Source organism: Grus americana, chromosome 16, assembly GCF_028858705.1.
Source record: "Grus americana isolate bGruAme1 chromosome 16, bGruAme1.mat, whole genome shotgun sequence".
Lineage (NCBI taxonomy): Eukaryota > Metazoa > Chordata > Aves > Gruiformes > Gruidae > Grus > Grus americana.
Window position 1 is genome coordinate 9,193,156 of NC_072867.1, and position 20,185 is coordinate 9,213,340.

General features: G+C 37.4%; 1 protein-coding gene across 3 annotated transcripts in view; it reads right to left on the bottom strand.

The window, feature by feature from the left end:
* Positions 1 to 20,185, bottom strand: part of GOLGA3 (golgin A3) — a 28,427-nt gene that overhangs the window by 6,388 nt on the left and 1,854 nt on the right. For 2 of the 3 annotated variants that reach the window (XM_054844334.1, XM_054844335.1), the window contains exons 2-22: positions 19,483 to 19,838; positions 15,826 to 16,107; positions 14,855 to 14,967; positions 13,652 to 14,343; positions 12,419 to 12,530; positions 11,494 to 11,800; positions 10,665 to 10,867; positions 10,150 to 10,287; positions 9,016 to 9,177; positions 7,872 to 8,240; positions 7,674 to 7,751; positions 6,457 to 6,720; positions 5,849 to 5,943; positions 4,922 to 5,138; positions 4,047 to 4,190; positions 3,214 to 3,411; positions 2,553 to 2,669; positions 1,938 to 2,077; positions 990 to 1,122; positions 655 to 777; positions 70 to 234 (exon numbers count right to left, since the gene is read on the bottom strand). In XM_054844334.1, coding sequence (XP_054700309.1) covers positions 70 to 234; positions 655 to 777; positions 990 to 1,122; positions 1,938 to 2,077; positions 2,553 to 2,669; positions 3,214 to 3,411; positions 4,047 to 4,190; positions 4,922 to 5,138; positions 5,849 to 5,943; positions 6,457 to 6,720; positions 7,674 to 7,751; positions 7,872 to 8,240; positions 9,016 to 9,177; positions 10,150 to 10,287; positions 10,665 to 10,867; positions 11,494 to 11,800; positions 12,419 to 12,530; positions 13,652 to 14,343; positions 14,855 to 14,967; positions 15,826 to 16,107; positions 19,483 to 19,615 — 4,185 coding nt within the window. In that variant the 5' untranslated portion in view covers positions 19,616 to 19,838. The remainder of the gene's footprint in view (positions 1 to 69; positions 235 to 654; positions 778 to 989; positions 1,123 to 1,937; positions 2,078 to 2,552; positions 2,670 to 3,213; positions 3,412 to 4,046; positions 4,191 to 4,921; positions 5,139 to 5,848; positions 5,944 to 6,456; positions 6,721 to 7,673; positions 7,752 to 7,871; positions 8,241 to 9,015; positions 9,178 to 10,149; positions 10,288 to 10,664; positions 10,868 to 11,493; positions 11,801 to 12,418; positions 12,531 to 13,651; positions 14,344 to 14,854; positions 14,968 to 15,825; positions 16,108 to 19,482; positions 19,839 to 20,185) is intronic. The other variant, XM_054844336.1, reaches the window with a different exon arrangement.

The window sequence follows — 20,185 nt, forward strand, 5'->3', positions numbered from 1 at the left end:
TGGTACTTTAAGAGCATTAGTGGAGTATTTTCCAGTACCCTGCAACATGTATTCTTTCTATTTAAATACCTTCTTCATCTTGCCATGCTTCAGGTCCAACTTCAGTTGCTGGTTCTGCTGCAGTAGCGACTTCATGCTGTTCTTCAGTTCAGTCACTTTAGCCTGCAGCATAAACTTATCCTTCTGAGTCACTGACAGGTCTTCCCTCGCCATTTCCAATTCAGTCTTGATATTCTAAATGAGAAAAGAAGAGAATCGATGTGATACAGGGAAACGGTATAAAATTCCAGCCAACTAATGTTTTTGTCATTTTTTTCTGTTTCCAAAGGAAACTAGAAAAAGAAACAACACATAACACTGCTATTTGAAACCAATTTGCCCTGGCAGAAAAACAGAAATTAGATTTAAAAAGTCAGTAGCCTATTTTAATGGTATAAGCTCAAGGAAATAAGAAGCTAACAGCACAGTCAAAGTAAAACAGAAAAGTAAAGATACTGCAAATCACATAGCAAATACATTTTTATGAATTAAAATTTATTTTAAAAGTATCAGAAAAGTATCAGTATATTTTTAGACAATAAAAATATTGTTTTAATTATCCCCCTACAGCAATACCAGTTACCCATCAGAATCTCCACTGGTCAGATTAAATACCTGCAAGACAACTTGTATCCCTTCTAACTCCTTGTGGCTGCGCTGTTCACTCATATCCAACTGCTGCTTAAGTGTTTCAATTTCTCTTTCTTTTTGTTCTACTTCCCACTTGAGGTCTTCCACCTACAGGGGGGGAAGTGGGGAAAATTATCTTTAGAATTCTCTATAGGTGCAATCAACTACAAAATTTGAAATATATTACTATATGTCTCATGAACCCTTCCTGGTTCTAAGAAAACCTAGCAAAACTTCATTAAAAATGCTGCATTAAAACCAAATGAAGTAATACAATGCATCACAAATAAGGATAAACACAGTAAACATGCAGTTTTTACCTCTTGGCTTACTACAGGCTGTTCACTAAGCTTGTCATCCAGCTTTTTCTGCAGAAGTTGGAGCTGAGACCTGGCTTCTGCCAGCTCTTGCTGAAACTGTGATACCTCCTGGGAATGTTTTTCATCCTCTACTCTGCACAGCAGGATTAACAGACACAGCAGTTATTCAATCTGTTCTTTAAACCAAGTACTTCACTGGGTTAGCTATGTAACCCTAAATGACATGACAGTGCATGTAACCTGGTTAGTTACAACTTTGACCGAAGGCTTTGCCAACACATCCACAGCAAGAGTTAAATCACAATAAGATTTTATACAAGACAGATGCATGAATATCTCATTAAATCTTGCCAAAAAAATAAATACTCCTTGAGCACTGGTAATAGTCCAGTTACAAGCAATAGATTATGCAGTAAAAAAAAAAATACCAAAACAAAAAAAAAACCTGTCAGCAATTTTGCTTTTGTTTTAAGAGGAACAGGGTTAACATTACATCCATTCTTATATAGGTCTGATATTTTTTTTAAATTATAAGAATTTATGTTCTATACAAGAACACAAATTGAATTTGAATACATTGTGGAATATAATCAACAATCAAATTCATCCTCTATGTAGTTCCTCAGGTATGTGAAACAGAGAAGAATAATATGATATATATGAATCCTTACTAGTAACATGAAATAGTAGAAATCTGTGTTGGAACTGTAAAAAAAAAAATAGATGCTGAAGTCTAAATATAGTGCTCACTTCAGGTCTAACTGAATTATGAAGAGACAGAAAAATGCAAGTATTCACCTAGTCCAAACATCTTATGGTTAGGCTCTCGTGGAGGACATTTCAATGTAATCCACACCAGAGTGGCAAAACCAAAACTTCACTAATGCATGTTTTTTTCAGAGGATTTGTTTTATTTACTGTTCTCTAAGAACTTGGACATTTACTTACTGCAGTTTGTCCACTTCAACCTGAAGGGCTTGGACAAGCAGTTCTTTGGCATGTAGCTCTTTCTTGATTTCAGTGAGCTCAAGCACAGCAGCTTTATAATGACGGCGGTTATGTGCTGCATCCGCTTTGGCTGCTGCTTCCTACAAGGAAAAAAAATTTTTTTATCACTGTAGAGGAATCATAAAGGGAGCTAGACTAAAAGGGTACAAAACAAATGAAGAAGGAAATTGTGCAGCTGTTAACACTTCTCTTTTCGTCTAAAAAATCTATTATTAGCGTTATTATCCTTACTAATGCTAATGGTGGTTAATAACTAGATATAATGGAAAAAGCATGTTTGCCAGACTGCTTCTTCATTATGAATTTTTGGATGAAGTATCATCACTTCAGGATATATCCCATGCCTTACAGGTCAGAATGGAACTTCCCTGGTAGACAATGAGCATGCTTAACACTGGGCACAATGGAAAAGGCATCAACTGATCTTTCAGCCACCGGCCATCATGAGATTGTGTAGGAAGCAGTATGTTATAAAGCACAGACTTTGTTTCAAGCTACTTTTCAAATACTTTACATTTAAATCACCTTTTAAGTAAATAAAAGATGAGCCATTACCTGCTTCTTAAGGTCTTTAACTTTTGACTTTTCTTTCTCTAAGGAAGCCTGTAAAGCTTGAATAAGTTGTTGCATTTGCCGATCCTCTTCCTCTTTCCGTTTTAGGACTGCCTGAACCTATATCACATCACAAAAACAAGCACACGTTTTTTGTGCGGGCTCACTGGAAGACCAGAAATGCCAGTAGAGGAAATATAAACACAAGCCAATGCAGGGACTGCAAAACTTCTCTCCGCTCTTCACCGATAACTATGGTACCCTTCAACCTTAAAAGTAGCTATGGTTAAATGCTAGCTCATTGCCTATATTTCCATTTGCAACCCCACGAGTATATTACTACTGGCATAAAAATCATTCATCTCAATGAACCCGTATGTAACCGCTTGTATGTTCCAGCTAACTTAACTGAGCCACACTTTCATTATTGCAATATTTTAGTGTGGTTTGTTGTTTGTTTTTTCCCCCAAAAGAAACAGACTTGTTTGATGCAAAGTCTCATTTCTGATCTCTTGTTTAGCCCCCCATATTACCATTGTGACACGACACACAGCAGACCCGGATTTGAAGAAAACGCACCAACTTTGTATCACACGAGTGCAGATGTCTACATCCTGTTACCAGAAATTCCTTTCTTAGGCTATTATATCAAAAGGTCAAATACCTGTAGATTCAGTTGTACCAAGTCTGCCTCTCTTTTTGCTAATGCTGTTTCTAGGATATTGTTGTGCTCCCGCAAAGCGGCGTTGGACTGACTAAGACCAGTAAGTTTTCCACGTTCATGCTCCAGTTCAAGGGCCAACTTCTTATTAATTTCTTCTAAACGTTTTATCTTCCTCTTGAAGCCTCTAGATTCCTGAAGCTATAGTCACAGAAAAAAAACAGATCAAACAAACCCAAACAACTTCGGATTACTACCACAAAAAAGTTGTGAGCTAAACTCATTAAATGTTTTGCTTTCCCAAAGTGAGATTCCTGTTTCTTTATTTTTTTCTTTTTTAAATGAACACTTCAAAATAAATTCAGTTAGGTATTTTTTTCCTTTTGGAAGACTAAAATGCTTGCTAGAAAGCAGAATCCAGGAGTACTGTTCAGGTGCAGATCAAGAGTAGATTTATATAATTTTTTTGTGCAACACTACAACTGAACACCACTACTCTGCCCTCAAAATCACTCAGCATCCATGACTCCAAATAGTTTCAAAAGATAATGATTCATGCATCCTCACTGTCTCATGACCAGATACAGCTAGTATCTGGTACAGGAACTATTTTTCTCTCTCATCTTCTTTTCCCCTATACAACAATGATTCATGAAACCCTGAAGAACCAGCACAGGGCAACAAAATTAACAAGTGTCACTGACATGATGTTTCCTATGTAAGATTCCGATTTCCTGCACTGTTGGAATAAAATTATGGTACTAAAATTTCTCTCTGCCTCTCGGGCACGTTTAATTGTCACCTTCCCATCTACCATGCACATTTCAAGCAATCACCTCATCCTCAAGTTCCAGCACTTTCTCTCGGTATTCTTCAAGCTCCTGGCTGGTAAGTGAAATCACTTCTTGCAACTCTTTTTCCAGCATCAACTTACTGCTGCTAACAGCTTGCAATTCTGTCTCCAGAGCTTGAATCCTTTCCTAAAGAACAAAGGGATCACAAGCATGATTAATGTATCGCCCATCTACAGGGGTAATTTTGGTTTTGTTAAAAAGTCTACTTCTCTAGCAAATATTAAATGAGGTGCTAGTACTTAATGTAAAGGTCTTGCTCAGAGCTTTCCACCCTTGCATCCAGCTACTGCTGTTTGTGTATTTGATATCTTGCTCCATTGATCGAAGGAATTGGAGCTTCCCCCAATAAATTAATTTTCTTATCACAGGCATAACACATATAAGTTATAGCTATGCTAAAGAACTTTTAACTCTCAATGAGAAAAAAAGAAGAGAATATTGGAAAAATCTTCAGATGTTAAGCCTTTCAAAAAAACCCAACAAAACAAAACAACAAAAAAAATTAATCAGGAAGTTTAGCACTACGGCTCATCATCCTCTTGAGCTTGGACTACAATTGGCAATATGAAAGATACAAGTAAAATTAAAAAAAAAAAAAAAAACAAAAACAAACACCACCCCACCAAAAAACAACAAAACACCCTCAAAAAACCCAGCCAAAAAAACCCCCTCAACACCCAAACCAAAGCCTGCCAAATCACCTCAATCAGTGCTCAGAACACTGATACCACGTTCTTATCTAGCTTTATATTCCAAATATTTTCATCACTTCAGTGTAAAATTATATTCCAAGACACATACTTAATAACAAGATAGCTCTGTCTTTGTACTAGCAACGTTAAAAGACATCTGCATACTTGAGCAATCTGGTTGTTTCCACCATCAGTGATTTGTGCTTTTAGTTTGCTCAACTCTGCTTCAGCAGATTCCTTTGCAGCAAGAGATTCCTGTAAACGACGACTAAGAATGCTGACTGCATTCTCATAGGCTTTATGTTTTGCTTTCATCTCTTTCTGAGCACTCGTCAGATCTGACCCTAGACGCTTCATTTTCTGTTTCTGCTCAGTAATGGCCCTGGAGTGAAAAGAAAAAACATCAGATAAAAACCAAGGACTGTTTTCAGGCAGTTTAAAAAATTAATTTTAACATGGCCCAACAAAAACCAATATCCACGTCTCTCCCCTTGTCCCAGAGTCACCCATCTCCCCAGAGGAAGCCACTGGGTTGGTAAGGTGCAGTTTGGCCCTCTGCAAGACAATACCTTGAAGATGCTTGATAATATTCTAAGAAAATACTTACTGTAATCAAGAAGTCTTTGTCAGAATTAATAAAGCTCCAATATGAAGGAATATCTACTACTGTCTCTAAAAATAACACAGAATTTAGAGTAAGAATCTAAACTGAGATCCTTGGTGGATATGTCGGGTATCATAAAACCCTTGTGATCACCAGTGGAAGAAAAAAAAAATGGTTCTCACTAATGCCAACATTCAAGCCAGTCAAGGCTAAAATTCAGTGAATGGTAATTAGGATTAGCTCTAATATGTACGTTGCATGGCATATACTATTGGTTAAAAGCATAAGTGAATCAGAGGAGAAGCTGCAACTCCTGTGTAGCACGCAACCAATGCTTTGCCATGAATATGACTCTATGACTTTCTACGACCCTCTATTTAAATTTCCCAAAGGGAAGACTAGGGAATAGACAAGAGTGATTGCTAAAAAGGTGAATATGAAAATTAAATAGTGTAGTTCTTTTGGCTGTGCTAAAAGAACAGACTTACTTTTTTGCTTCTTCTTGCATTTGTTCTACTTGTTGTTTTAATGCCTGATTTGCCTCAGCAAGAGATGTCATTTGTTCCTTATCGAACTGCAAAGACTTAATAGGAAGGAAAAAAACACCCATGAGAGTGAGAACAAAAGCTTGTTTGCTGTACGTTGGATTACAAAAGAATAAGCATGAAGTTTCAAAATTACTTCCATCTCTAAAAATAAGCTATTGCAAGGTTCTCCAGCTCCCTTCTCTTTCCCTTTTTTTTCTTCTTTAATTCTTCCCTCTGTGGCCAGCACGATAACACATACGAACAGAGTTCTATTTTGGTCTTTGCTCCCAGACGGAGTTCACTTTGGGACCAAGGAAAATGCTTCCACATCACACCTCTAACACTCCTGTAGCACGCTTCTCCCCATTTACTTACACAAGATGTTAATAAGCAGTCATGTATTTACTGAGTGTTGGTAGGCATATGATCAAATGTATAGACAATATTAAATATGTAACCAGGAATCTTAACTTGCAGATGGTCATTTTGTTTATTTCCCAAGTTAATAGAAATAGCAACGTATCCTGCACGTAACACTCTCGAAGTCCAAAGCTTAACATCTTCCATACCTGTAGGCGTGTTTCCATATCGTCTCGTTCTTTCTGTACTGACTGAAGATGATTTTCTATTTCCACCATCTGTTGGTGAACCTGAGATACTTCCTTCTGTAGTTTTGAATGTTCAGATTCGAGTGACTGTTTTTCAACTTGAATTTTCAGTAGCTCTCGTTTTAACTCTTTCACTTCTGAGTCCAGACTCTTCTTTGTAGCTTTCAGTTCGCTAATCAGCTGGTCCTTAGAACTTGCATCTCTTCGATAAGCTTCCACCATTACCTTGGACACAAGAATTTCAAGAGGACAACGTCAACTCTGTTACAGCTTTACAAATTTAAGAGTAATCTACTATAAAGTATTTACTGATATTCTTTTAATTTGGGGGAGGGGAGTATGTCAAAGAATACAAACCAGCATCATCTTCTGTAACATATTTACTCTAGTTCAAAGATTTTTATATAAGCTCAGGTATCAAATACCACTACGTATCAGCAGTTCATAAAAAAACCTCTGAGTGTTTATAGCAGCATGGGATACTCTTCTTCACATTTGTTATAGAACTGCACTTATTATGTGCCTTTTTTTTAAACTAAACTAGTTGTAAAAAATTAACCATCCCACGCACACAACTTTTGCCATGACAAGAGGGCTTAACTGTGACTGACAGTTTAAACAGCCTTCCCAAACTTAAACTTAACAAGCTAAAACAACTTGTGGCATTACCTTAATAAGCAATCAAGCAGTAAATTAATGGTGCCACCTTATACATAAAGCACACAGTGTTGCACATAACATATCAATTTCAAATTACTGTTTCAAAACTGTGTAAATTCAGAATAAAATTTGCAATAAAATATTTATTTTCAATCTAATTACCCAATCAACTACTGTTTTTCAAAACTGCAGGAAAATGATGACACTTGAAGATTTTCATGAGCACTTTTGCAAAACCTAGCATCAAACCAGAGAGATATTTTACATGGCGTATCATTTGGCAAACTCCTTGAAGTCCAATGAAAGCATGAATCGGTTGGTGGATCTGCTTTTACGTTAGTAACAGAAAAAAATTCAACTGTATGAAATGCAGAAACTGTATAATTATGTCACAAAGTTCTTTGATACAGAAAATTGATTCAAGTTTCCTCATAAACTCCTCAGAACTACATGCCTTCACTGTGAAAAAAAGTATATTCCTTGGTTTTATGTCCTTGAAATTGTTTGGTTTTGCTTACCTTCTGCTGCAGGAACTGTTCCTTCACTTTTTGAAACTGTTTTTTAAGGTTGGCATTTTCTTGTTGCAGATTTTCTACCTGCCAGGAGAAAAAAAAGCAAACATGTTGTTTTACATGCCAAATGTCGTATTCTACATTATTTCAAGGAGTGACAGTATCTTTTGCTATGTTTTAGGGATACTTTTAGGCATTCATTACCTGGCTTGACTTGATTGCCATTTCTTGCCTCAGTTGTTCCAAGATTTCTGATGCTACTTCTGTATCTTCTCCAAGGCGCATTGCTCCTTCGTCAAGTTGCTCTTTGCTTGCTTTTGCTGCCTGCAGAGCTACTTCCAAGACAATCTTCTCGTTCTGCAAATACTGGATCATGTCATCTTTAGAAGTGGCATCACTTTGGAATTCTTCTAATTTGGCCTTAAGTTCATCATACTGTGTTTGCAGGTCATCCAGGGACTGCTCTTTGGTGTGCAATGTTTCTTGGGTCAGAGTGAATTGCTTCATTAGGTCTAGGTGTTCTTGCTGTAAAGATTCAAGCTGCAGATCTCGCTGATGCAAAGTCAACTTGACCTGAGAATAAGTATTTTAAGATAATATTCATAGAAAATTAATGTTATCTTTGCAAATGTTCTCCAATCAAAATAAAATATTTTAGCTAATATTTTAGCTTCTAGGAGAAAACAGCAGAAGGTGAAAATATTTTTTAACTTTCCTAGGCCAGTTCTCCTATTTGCTCTATTCATTGCACTGATTGCCTTCCGCAGCATCTGTAATCTTTCAGGCTCAGCAATGACCAGAACGACAAACCTAAAATATTCTTAAGTAAGATTAACAGTAGTCTAAATTTTTATTTGAAAAATGTGTCCACAGTAGATATACTGCATAAATTCAGTGTTATTAATGATAATGCCATATAATTACATGGTATATAATATTGAGCTATCACATACTCCATCTCATTCTAGCCCTTGACGCACTGGACTCTGCAGTGAAGTGCAGATTTATTACTCTGTAAATGTATATAATGATATCCTGACTGCCTAACACTTTGAACATGGATCTATGCTTCTTGTCTATACTTAAATAATCACAAAACAAATTCACAAAAAACCTTCAACATCTACAGGACAGTAGTTCTGAAATTTCAAAAAAAGTACTGTTACCAAGATAGTTAAAAAAGGGAGCTTTTCACCTGGGACACAGTGACTTTAATATGGGCTTCATTTTTGCAGCAAGCTTTCAGGTTTTAGAAAAGTTTAGAGCTCAGTATTTATTTATTATTGCCTTTTCAGCCAAATAAATATTTCCCTTGAAGCCATTGGGAAGTTCCCTAACAACAGTCTACCTGTTCCAATTCTTGCTCCAATGTTGCTGCAGAATCAGCCATTTTCTGAAGCTGTTCTTTCTCATCCTCAAACTCCTCTAGTTTTCTCTGCAAGTCTTCTTCCACCATAGTTTTAGCCTCCTGGATCTGCATGAAGGCAGCTTCTTGATCTAACATGTCAGCCTGCCCAGAAAAAGGAAGGAATCAACTTTTACAATTTCCATGGAGGGGGAGAGGCAGGAAAAAGAAGAAAGGAGGAAAAAAAAAAAAAGGAAAAGAAAAAGGTAAATTATCAAGGCTTCTAGAGAAAAGGCACAAGCAAAAATAATTCTGATGTCTGCTTTACACAGCTGTATGTCTTTAGTGAAGTCACCCATTCATATAAAGACACCTTAGAATAACAGTGAATGTCTTGTATAGTTGTGACAATCTGAATTCCTCTTAAATAACACCATGTCCTTTTTAAATTGATGAAACAAGATGTAAAGAATCTTTATTAAAATTAAGCTGCTTGGAAAAATTCTGAAACAAGAGATTCCTTGGATGCTGTAGCTACTCCATGAAATAGCAGTTTCTGTCATTTATGCAACCACTATTAGTAACGCTGGAGATGGCATGCTTCCACTAGCCTGCTGCTTTGCTGCCCTTTGAGACTTTGAAGCAGGAATGCCACTGAAATTCAATAGGATTTAAGGTTCTAAGTACTCTGAAAGCAAGCATACTGCACGTCAGATTTTACCCATCTCTTCTTACTGGAGGGCAGGAAGGACAAACCTGAGTACTGAGTAATTTCACACACTTAAGCAGCACTTTGCTGACTTAGTTTAACTTCCAGTTAAGGTTTCTCTCAAAAGAGTTCCTAAATGGTCAAAGGAGAACATTTACATCCACCTTTAAAATTCAGTTAAAACCAAATACCAGAGCTGAAAATGCAAGTATCATCTTGGAATGGGAAACATATTGCCTTGCTCCCTCTTACTGTTCGTAATGTCATGCAAATTTATTTGCTCTGAAATATTTACTGGTTTTATAATGCAGCATTTGAATCAATTCACAAGAATTCTATGTTACATTGCTGGAATATCCTTGGGTTTGCAAAACCTAAATACACAACCTAGGCAGAACGTAATTCATGAAGCCCACCTACAACCGTACCTCAATATTTTGCAGCTGTGCTGCAATACGTTCCTTTTCTTTAATGGATCTGTGCTGGGTTTCAGTTAGCTGCTGAGACAGTGCCACATTCTCTAGTTTGAGATGCTCCAACATACCTGCTTGGGTCATTTGCCCAGCCTAAAGGAAAAGAAAAATAATCACCGATTAAAACTAACAGTCGAAATTTGGCCAACAAATTTAAAAGTTTCAGGGGAAAAAAAAAAAAAATCACATTGAATCTATCCGCGCCTTATCTCAACTACTATTTTCAAGGCACTACAGATCTTCATCCACAGAAACAAGTGTTTAAGTGGTTAAATTTATGCCTCAGCCTTAATGTGAACTAACACCTCATAACGAAAACCAAAACATCACCACTGCTTGCTCTCCACTTGAGGAAAACACAAGTGAGACTGGCTTCTTTGTCCGAGCTCATAAACAATGTCCTCTGGAGAAAACTACCATAAAAAAAGAACAGATTCTCAGTTGTCCTATATGCAAGTAAAGCATAATACCTGTATATTGGCCATCTCACTCTGCAGCCTGACACGGGCCTCCTGTGCTAGTACAAGCTGCTGCTGGTACCACTGCCGCACATTTTGGAGTGATGTGATTTCTGTTTCAGATGCCTTTAGCCTATTGGTCAGTGTGGTCCGTTCCAACTGCACCTTCTGAAGCTGGTTCTGTAAGGAAGCCAACTGCTGTCGAAGATCATGAACTAGGAGAAGAAAAATAGAGAACTTGGACTAGTGTACTCTATTGTTCTATTTTTATGCACACATTTTCAAGGCTTGTTGCTATATTCATAGCTTTTTCTTTCTTTTTTTTTTTTCTTTCTTTTTGAACAAAAGCATATATGCCTAGTTACATAAAGATTGGCTTTTCCTGCAAAAGTGAGGGGAAGTTCTAAAATCCAAAGTATCAGGTCATAAGCAGGACAAAGTTAAAATAAATGAATCAGTTTTTTAAACATTCAAAGTTCCTTAAGTGGCAGAAAATATGAACTAGTTAAAAAAAAATCAGGAAACAGGTATCCTGACATGTAGAGTCACCATTACAAACCAATATTTGTATAATTTTCTAAAAAACCATCAGCCCACTGTCAGTTACTAGACTGAAAATTTATGCCTCCCTCTCCAGGCTGGCAGTGCCAGCTTGCAAATTGTGACACTTTTGTAACACAAAATAAAACCCAATCATCTTAAAATTCAGACCACTTTATTAGTATGACATCAATGAAACACAAATTAAAATTCCTTCTTGCTCCAGAGTTTCAGAATTATGTTGAAATAAAATGATTTATGGAATAACAAATTTTAAAGATTGACATTTACATCATCCCACCTGTGCTGTCTCTGGTGAGAACATTTTTTTGCATGTCTTCAACTTTCAGCAGGAGTCTTTGGTACTGCTCCTCTGCTAACTGCAAATCATTATTTGAAGAAGCCAAACTAGCATTCTTTGCTTCCAAGGTATTTTGCAGGTCAGCCATTGCTCGTTCCAGATCCCAGCAAGACTGCTTTAATGTGGCCACTTCTGAGCTCAGAGATTCCTGCTTCTGCTGGCTGTTTTGGCTGTGCTCCATCTGCGCCTGAAGCTTCATGTTCAAAGCCGCGAGTTGGGCTTGTAGCTCAGTCTTCTCTTTGAGAGCCTGAATGTGTCCCAAAAAATCAAAATACAGAAGTCTTAAGAGAAAGACTAAAAAAAAAAAAGATGACCAGCAAAATGGCTTTGCTAAGGCAAAGACCACTTGCTTGTAAAAAATTCTTTTTTAAAGTTCACAGCTCACCTAGCAGGTATTTCAAATAGACAAAAAAAATACAGAGGAAAGCACAGAGAAGATGTACAGCATTATACGTCAGTAACCATGTCAGGATTTTTAATAAGACACATGTTTCCACACCTTAAGGAAGAATGCTTTCTATTATATGCGTTACACCATCAATCAATACAATGAGAATATATAGCTTTATATAAACATCTCTAGCATTACTCTGAATTTATCATCTCTCTTTTAATTTGACTTCTTTATTTAAAAAACCCAACTTTTTTAAAGCCTTTGAAGACTTTACTGACTTTAAATTTTCCTTTTAAGCACCCTTGTAAAGTACCTTGTAAAGTTTTATATGTTAGTTTCCTAACGTATAACCTTATTCAACAATGTTTTTACAAAACACAATTTCCACAAGTAATGAGTACGAGGCTCTTGAAAATTAATTAACATATTAATATAATTTGCTAAATACAGAAATACAGGTTTATTTTCTACCTGATTAGCTTCTAGTGAGAGTGCTTCTAGCTGCCCTTCAAGTCTCATCTTCTCCTTCAAAACCTGCAACATTTCGTCATGAGTTCCTGCGACAGAGCTTTCCATAGAAACACTGGAAAAAGAGACATCACATACACAGTTAAAGGGTTAGAATGTAACAGTCATCTTGTTGAAGAAAAATGAAGCTGAAATTAAGAAGTACTCAGACTCCACATGTGATCTAGAATTTAGGACATTTTTTCTGGTTTTATGACCGATCCAGAACACAGTGAAACAACCTTCATTAACGTATAAAACCTTCACGTGGATATAATTTCTTTATCTCTTTGGATGGTAGTTTCCTATATTTGTACCAAGTAGAATATAGTGTGGCACCCGTATATTTGTTATTTTACAGAAGTGCAACGGTTGACTTCATTATATTTTGTATCTGCATAACCCTTTATAAGCAGAAAAATGGACACAATGGGAGCCCAAAATCTCCACAACTATTTTCTGCAATTGTCTGCTTTAATGTGAAAGTGCCTGAGAAATACCAACAGCTGCCGCAAAAGAAGCAAGAACATAGAGAAAAAGGGCAACATCATCTCCTCTCTCTCACTACTGTAAGAATTAAGTCTAACCTAGAATAATTGTCAACAACTGATTTAACCTTAACATTTCAGGGCATTACACTTTATTCCAAAGAAGAGGAAAAAAAGGTAATTTCAAAATTAGCATGTATAAAACACGCATCTGCAGACAACTGAAAAACCACAACTATGTAAATCTCATTCTAAAGGGCTGAAGAGGATAAGACTATCTAGGACTGGACTCTTGGCATTTCATAAATATTTGAGGTCTGAAAGGTACATGCGTAGATCAGGAAAAGGACGATAATAAGTTAGCTCTACACTTTCAGACTTTAAAGACCAATACCACATCAGTGATTCAGTGAACGAATGCACAAATGCCTGCTTTCTAAGCATACAGAGATAGAAGCAGCTGCTAGCAGAACGTTTAAAACACTGTCAGTGGCAAAGATACCTTTCTCTAAAGACATGCTTAGTAAATAGGTACTCAAGTGAAGTGATCTTTCAGTTTCTTTTAGAATCTGTAAGTTAACAACAGACTTGATCACAATGAATGTTAGTTAAAACTGGATCCAAAGTTAGTAGGTAAGAGTAATAGGCTGCCCATTCCAAGAAAACATAATGCCAAATAACGGCCTCACTGTATGGTGATTTTTCTTACCTGCTAGAAATACTGTCTCTCCTACTCCGTACTTCCCCATTAACTTCTTGCTCATGGGCTTGATGCTCCACTGCTGCAGCCTGTAGCACCTCACTGATAGAAGGAAATTGCCCCATTGCATCAGGATGTATCTTCTGACCGTTTACTGTATACGGAATACCCTGTTTGCCTTCTGCATTCTGTAAACTGTTATACAGCCCTCTTCCTGACACGCTGCTGTAGGTAGAGCTGTCACTCTCATTTCCATCCAGCCTCATTCCCACTTCACTCCCATCAAGCTCTGAAACACTATCTCCTGCTAAAGAGGAATTCTCTATTCGATCATCCATGTCAGAGGGTAGACTAATCTCAGAAACAACTGATGCTGGACCGCTTCTGCTATGCTTCAGAATCCCACCAGATAAATCAGTAGCCACAAGATTGCCAGTAGCGTTTCCAGAGCCTGAATCTTCAGTTCTGTAGTCAGCCAAGGATCGGATCATACTGGGCTTACATTTTGAACTACTTCTTTCTTTTGAGGATGCTGGAAGTCTCAGGCTACCCAGTTTTGGCCCCCTGGGGACACTGGTCGGCAAAAAGGAGTATTCTTTTGTCATTGCTACAGTGCTAGCTCTTGGCAAGATTTCTGGATTTAACATCAGCTCAGGATCTAGGGTGCTGGAGGGCCGGTTTTTGGATGTAAACTGAATAGACTGAAAGAAGCAAAGAGTCAACGATAAATTCCAGAATGTTCCAGAATTTGAACTAGCATCAAAGACTTATTTTGTTGTAGAACTTAATACATAACTCTCTACACTTTTACATTAATATTGAAATATATTCATAATTTCATAAACAAGCAATCACCCCTATCAGGGCTCAGTAATTGCATGTTGAAAATTATCAAGGAAGACTCCAAAAGCTAACTGAAATAAACAGAAAAAATTGAAGATTTAGGTTACTTAAGTTTTCGGTTTGGTTCCCCCCCCCATTCTGAGTAGCACAATATGGTATGTTACCGATGAGGTAACACGGAACCAAATTTTGCATGTCCAGAACAAAAAAATGCTTTCTTGCACTTGAGAAAACTACTTTAAAGTAGTTTTAAAAGTTTTAAAAAACATTTAAAGCAGAGAAAACAGTAATTTAGAGCACAGAAAGGATAAAGTTTTCAGGCTTCTCAACAACACACTGAATCTAGACGACCTGTTGTGTGGTACTCACTCTTTCTTGATGTCTCTTCACTCTATATTGTTTGAGCTGCTCCTCTAGCCATCGTCTTGCTTGAAGTCTTATTTGTTCTTCCTTCTCCAATGGGAGTGAAGACTCTACTGAGCCTGTAAGTGAAAGGTACCTTTACAGTCAAACAGAAGACTCCAACACAGGCAAATCTGACACAAAAGAAAAAAGCCCCTTCTACCATCAGCAACATGCTTCATGCTTAAGCAAGGAATGCAAGGAAAGCCCATTGGCATGCACCTCAGAATACTCTAATACATCCTTGTGTAAGCATTGATAAAGCCTGTGTATTTCCGTTGCTTAGTTTGCAAATGCTGTAGTTCCTCCACATATATATGACAAGAGATTATAGAGCAAGAACAAAACTACTGCTGTCATTTAATCTCACCTGTCCTGCACTTCTGACAATAGTGAAATTCTGAAATTATGCAAGACCTATGCAGTCCACTCATTCCCTTCCCTGGATACATATTCTTACTTTTTCTTAACTCATATTAAATCTTTCCTGTTGTAAGGCTTTTTAAAAACACTATTTCAGAAAGCTCAGCATCAGAAACCTTAATATAAAGACTTCCCCTTTCTCTCCCCTTTATTGCTCTTCTTTTCCCCCTCTTCATTACTTAGCTTATAATCACCTGGTTCTGCTGTTCTGTCTTTTTTTTTTTAAAATGTCATCTGTTACTCCTAATAATCAAGATTAGAATAGCTTCAGCCCCAGAAAGCATAAGTTCCCCTCCAGCATAAGAACAATTTTTAAACGGTAAGGCATGTGCCTTAGCTGCAGCAGAGGGTGGTTTACTGAAAGAAAATGAATTGTAGTTCAAAGTAGAAGCTTACTGCAAAAATGAAGTTTAGCCCAAGCTGAAATGATGTTATAGGATTCTAGAGCCAAGCTCAGATTAAAAAGCTTTATGCAGCAAGAGAAAGCAGGGGCACCACCATAAACAGATGCTTACACAATTCAGTTTCTTGCATGGGAAGACTTAGTTTGAGAGACTGCAAAGCTTCTTTTCTAAGAACTATGCCCTCAGCACTAGTTCCCTGAGACCTCCTTAGGCTGCCATGGAAACCAGTCACACCTGGGGACGACTCTTGACCCTGTGCACTGCTGGTGGGGTCAAAAGAAACAGGAGAGTCAGGGAAAAGCGACTCTGGCCCATTCTGGCAGGCGTCCACTTTGCTGTTTATCTCCAGACTTTCCTCTTCATTTGGCACTTCGCTGATGTTAATACTGGTAGCTGGAAAAGAAAGTTTCACTGAGTTACACTGTAAGCCACCCCATTTATCTTTACACTGCCACTGAAATACAATGCTACCACTATTGCCTTTAAACTGTAAGAATATAGAAATTGCTAATGACAGCAACTGGCAGGAGGAATTTTATAAAGGACTTTTGATTCTTCATTTTAAAAGATCAGAACAAGTACCTTTCATTTGCTTTACCACATTGCCTTCAAGCAGAGCCTCAAAAGTGATCATAAAACATTTTCAAAACCTCACACAGGTTTTTAAATCTCATTAGGTTTAGAAGCATGGAACACCAAGTGGAAGCAATGTGATCTGTGTCACACTGAGTGGCAAACTACTACAAATAAGAGTCTGCAACTGTGGGCCTGTGCTGAATGATTCAGCTATTTGGTATGCTGCTGGGCACTGGGGAGAAAGCATCCACCATCCTGACTTCCAGCCTGGGCCAAGCAGAGTTTCTCAATTTTAAACTGAGTTTAATTTTTTCCAAATAGGACATCTTCATCTAAAGTATAGTAGCAAAGCTCACATGTATCAAAATTATAAATCTACCAACTAAAAGGCAATTCAAGAACCACTTTTATACCAATTCTATCCCCACTTACTAATATTTGATTTTTCTTTTGCATCAGGAAAAATGCATCTTCAAAACCAGTTCAACGCTACAGAGGATTTCTCACACACTTCTACTTCACTCAGTTGGGGACTACTTACATTTATGAAATTGCTGTTGCAACAAAACTGTGTATCTAACTTTAAATGCATTATTATAGATCTTAAATGAGCAGGGTATTGACATAGCCACTCTTTCTGTTCATTCTGACACCATGTATCACTGGACTAAGTGGAACTCACTGGAATAATATGGAAGATTTCATTAAAGATGTTTGAAAATATTTAACATTTATTATCACAAAGTATTTGCAAGTGGAAAAATCAAGTTCCCTCTTTCTAGTTTTTCCTCCTCTCAGAGTTACAGGCTTGAATACACGGTTGTGTTTTTTAAAGTCTGCTCAAAGATGATGTGGGGGGAAAGAAAACAAACAAACCAGAACTGAGAAACAGATCCTCCCAAAACCAAGTGTTTCTAAAATTCACAGAAATATTCTGTAGCCAGGAAGTAGATTACAATAATTCAACAAAACTTTAATTATTCATTTAGACTATCCTATTAACATACTGCTATCATTTTTCCCCATATAATGAATCACTACAAACTTCTGAAAACAAAACAATTCAAAAATAAAGCTATTATCATTCATGTACGTGCGTTAAAGTGCACCCTGAAATTAAATAAGCCATATGGGAAAAAGTTACAGGTACAAAGATAGGACTTATTCATTGTTTTCCCTTTTGTTATTGAAAAAAGCAAAAGGTTTCCTTTTAAGTGCAGTTAAACTGCACTTCAGAGTAATTTAAAGAGGAAAAGATAAATTTCCACCCCTAACCATTTGTTCCCACCTCTGTGGTGCATCTTCCCTTAAGGCAGCACAGATGTTTGTACAGTGAACCAGCTCAGAGGAAACTGAACATAAGTAAAAATAAAAAATTTTCAGCCTTAGGTTGCCAAAGCACATCAGCTCTCTAAGATTTGAATCAAAACACTTTTGAGTGTCTTACTTGTCATGCAGAGAACATTTTCAGGCCATCTGAGCCTGCATCAGTTCTCTGATTTAGTTCATCACATCATCACAAAAACACTTGCAGGGACGACGGAAGGGATTGGCACAACAAGGATGCAAAGGAGGACAGAAGACAGGACTGCGTTTTTAATGACTAACCAACCTAAGTCAGAATTTAAGGCATTTTAAAACTAAAGGATTATTAAAACTAAATTTAAAAGATACATCAGTGCTAAGAATAGTCATGAGAAGCCAAAAAGAAGATACCTTGCACATTCAGAAATACTGTTTCTGCCCATCTTTCAGAAACTGCAACTGTTATTGCATCAGGTTTACACGTTATTTACATTTTTATCCTCACAACTGTGAGTGGTATACATAAACAAAAGAGAAGCCAGAGCAAAATTCTGGAGGAATGTTTTCCTGGAAACTTGCTGAGGCCATAAGACACTCCGAATCTAAATGCTGCCTTGAACTAAAGTAATTTAATTGCAGTAGTGTCAACACAACTGTGGTCTTTTTAGAACAGTGGGGGAGGAGATGCAATTAGATTGAAAACAGTAGAAAGACACGCTACCTATTTGTAAGCCACAGCTCAATTCTTTGGATGATGTCCAACACAGGAGAAGACAGAAAGGGTGATCTCTAACTTCATAAAAGGTGAATGAATCATCATACAACCACAGTTTGCCAGTCTGATAACAGGCAACATAAGAAATGCAAATAAAGTCTCAGGCCTCCACTTTCTTGCCCGCAACAAGACGACAAACCTGTGGTACGAGGAGGGCAGAAGGCTAACGACTTCATCACATGATCACCTCCTTTTACTTAAGTAACCCGCACACTTTTGTGTATCTACGCAGCCTCAACATATACACCCCCCCACCCATCTACCACCATATCCTTATATACCAACATATCCTTAGATACCTGTAGTGGAAACATGGAGCTTTCAGTTCAATACAAGGAAAAGATTTTCACAATGAAAGCAGTTAAATACTGGAATGGGTAGAGAGGCTGCTGAACCTCCCTCTCTAGAGATTTTCAGAATTCAACAGGACAAGGTCCTGATCTAGCTTCAAAGCTAGGTCTCCTCTGTGCATGAGGTTGGTCTAGACAACCCACAGAGGTCCCTTTCAACCTAAGTTTGATTCTATAATCCACGCAGATCAGCCCTCTCTTAAGTTTCTTGTAAACAGCTGCACGATTATTTTACTATAGAGCTTTTCTACATATAAAATTTATTCTGAGATAATGCGGGAAGTACATGCCAGCATCTCTCTTCCATAAATAGAAGTTCAGAGAGACTTTTGGAGTACATTTTGATTTTTGCCTAATTGATTTAATTTATTAGGAAAATTTATTTTGCCAGAATAAACCACTCCAGTCATGAGTTTACTCCACAACAATCATTTCAGAACTATTAGTTCTAGTTAATTCCAGGTATATATTCTTGGAAACACTATCAGAAGACAGAGTAACACCCTGAGCAGCACATACTCAACTGATAGCCAACAGTACTTAAGCTAATAGTTTGGCTTTGTTTTGAAAGAATGTTTTAAAACAAAAGACAGTTTTGCTATGCACAGAGCCATAGCCATCAAACTTGCTTAAAACTACTGTACTAGAAACTCCTGACCTCATGGAAAAAAATCCTTCAGCATCACCTGAATAACAAAACGGGTAGTTGTAGAGAAGCCTGGGAAGACCAAGAAATGATTCGGTGCATATGAAGTAACTTACCGTTAATTTCATCTGTTGTTACTGGCAAATCTGACTTGGCTTTACAATCTAGAAGTTCTTCAGAGCTTCCAGGGGCCCCATTACCGCTTCTGTTCTCCAGGTGAACGTCCTCCTGGACAGATGACGAGTCCATGATAAAAACAATCCAGATCCCTGGAAAGTTTTTCTTCCAAATAATTTGTTGCCAAGTGAACTACCAAGTCCTGTTTCTCTCCATCAGCAACAACAGCATCAAGATGTTTCACAGGAGCGCAGTTCTGAGCTTTACAGCTGTTGGTGTGCAGCAGGAAGCCGGTAATTCCAGATTATGAAAACAGCTCGCAGCAAAAGTTGTAATCACCACGGAGCTGCATCCTCTAGAAATAAAATGTAGTAAATTTACAAACATTTCTTAGAGCTTTGAAAATATGAGTTAAAAAGCAAATAGTGCTCACAGATTACCCACCAGCCCAACTTCAACACACAGAACCAGGACATGGGATAATAACAGAGACAACGAAATATAACCAAGTATCCAGCTTTTGTGATTAAGAAGTGATCTATTTAACAGCTTTTTTATTACCACTTCTTTTTAGTAGCATTGATACACCAGCATAACGATGCAACAAGATAATATTCAGTGAGACAACTGATTTAAGATCACTGTCCCTTTTAATGGAAAAGCCTCTTTGGCCTCTACTTTAATAAGTAAGCCCGTATCCAG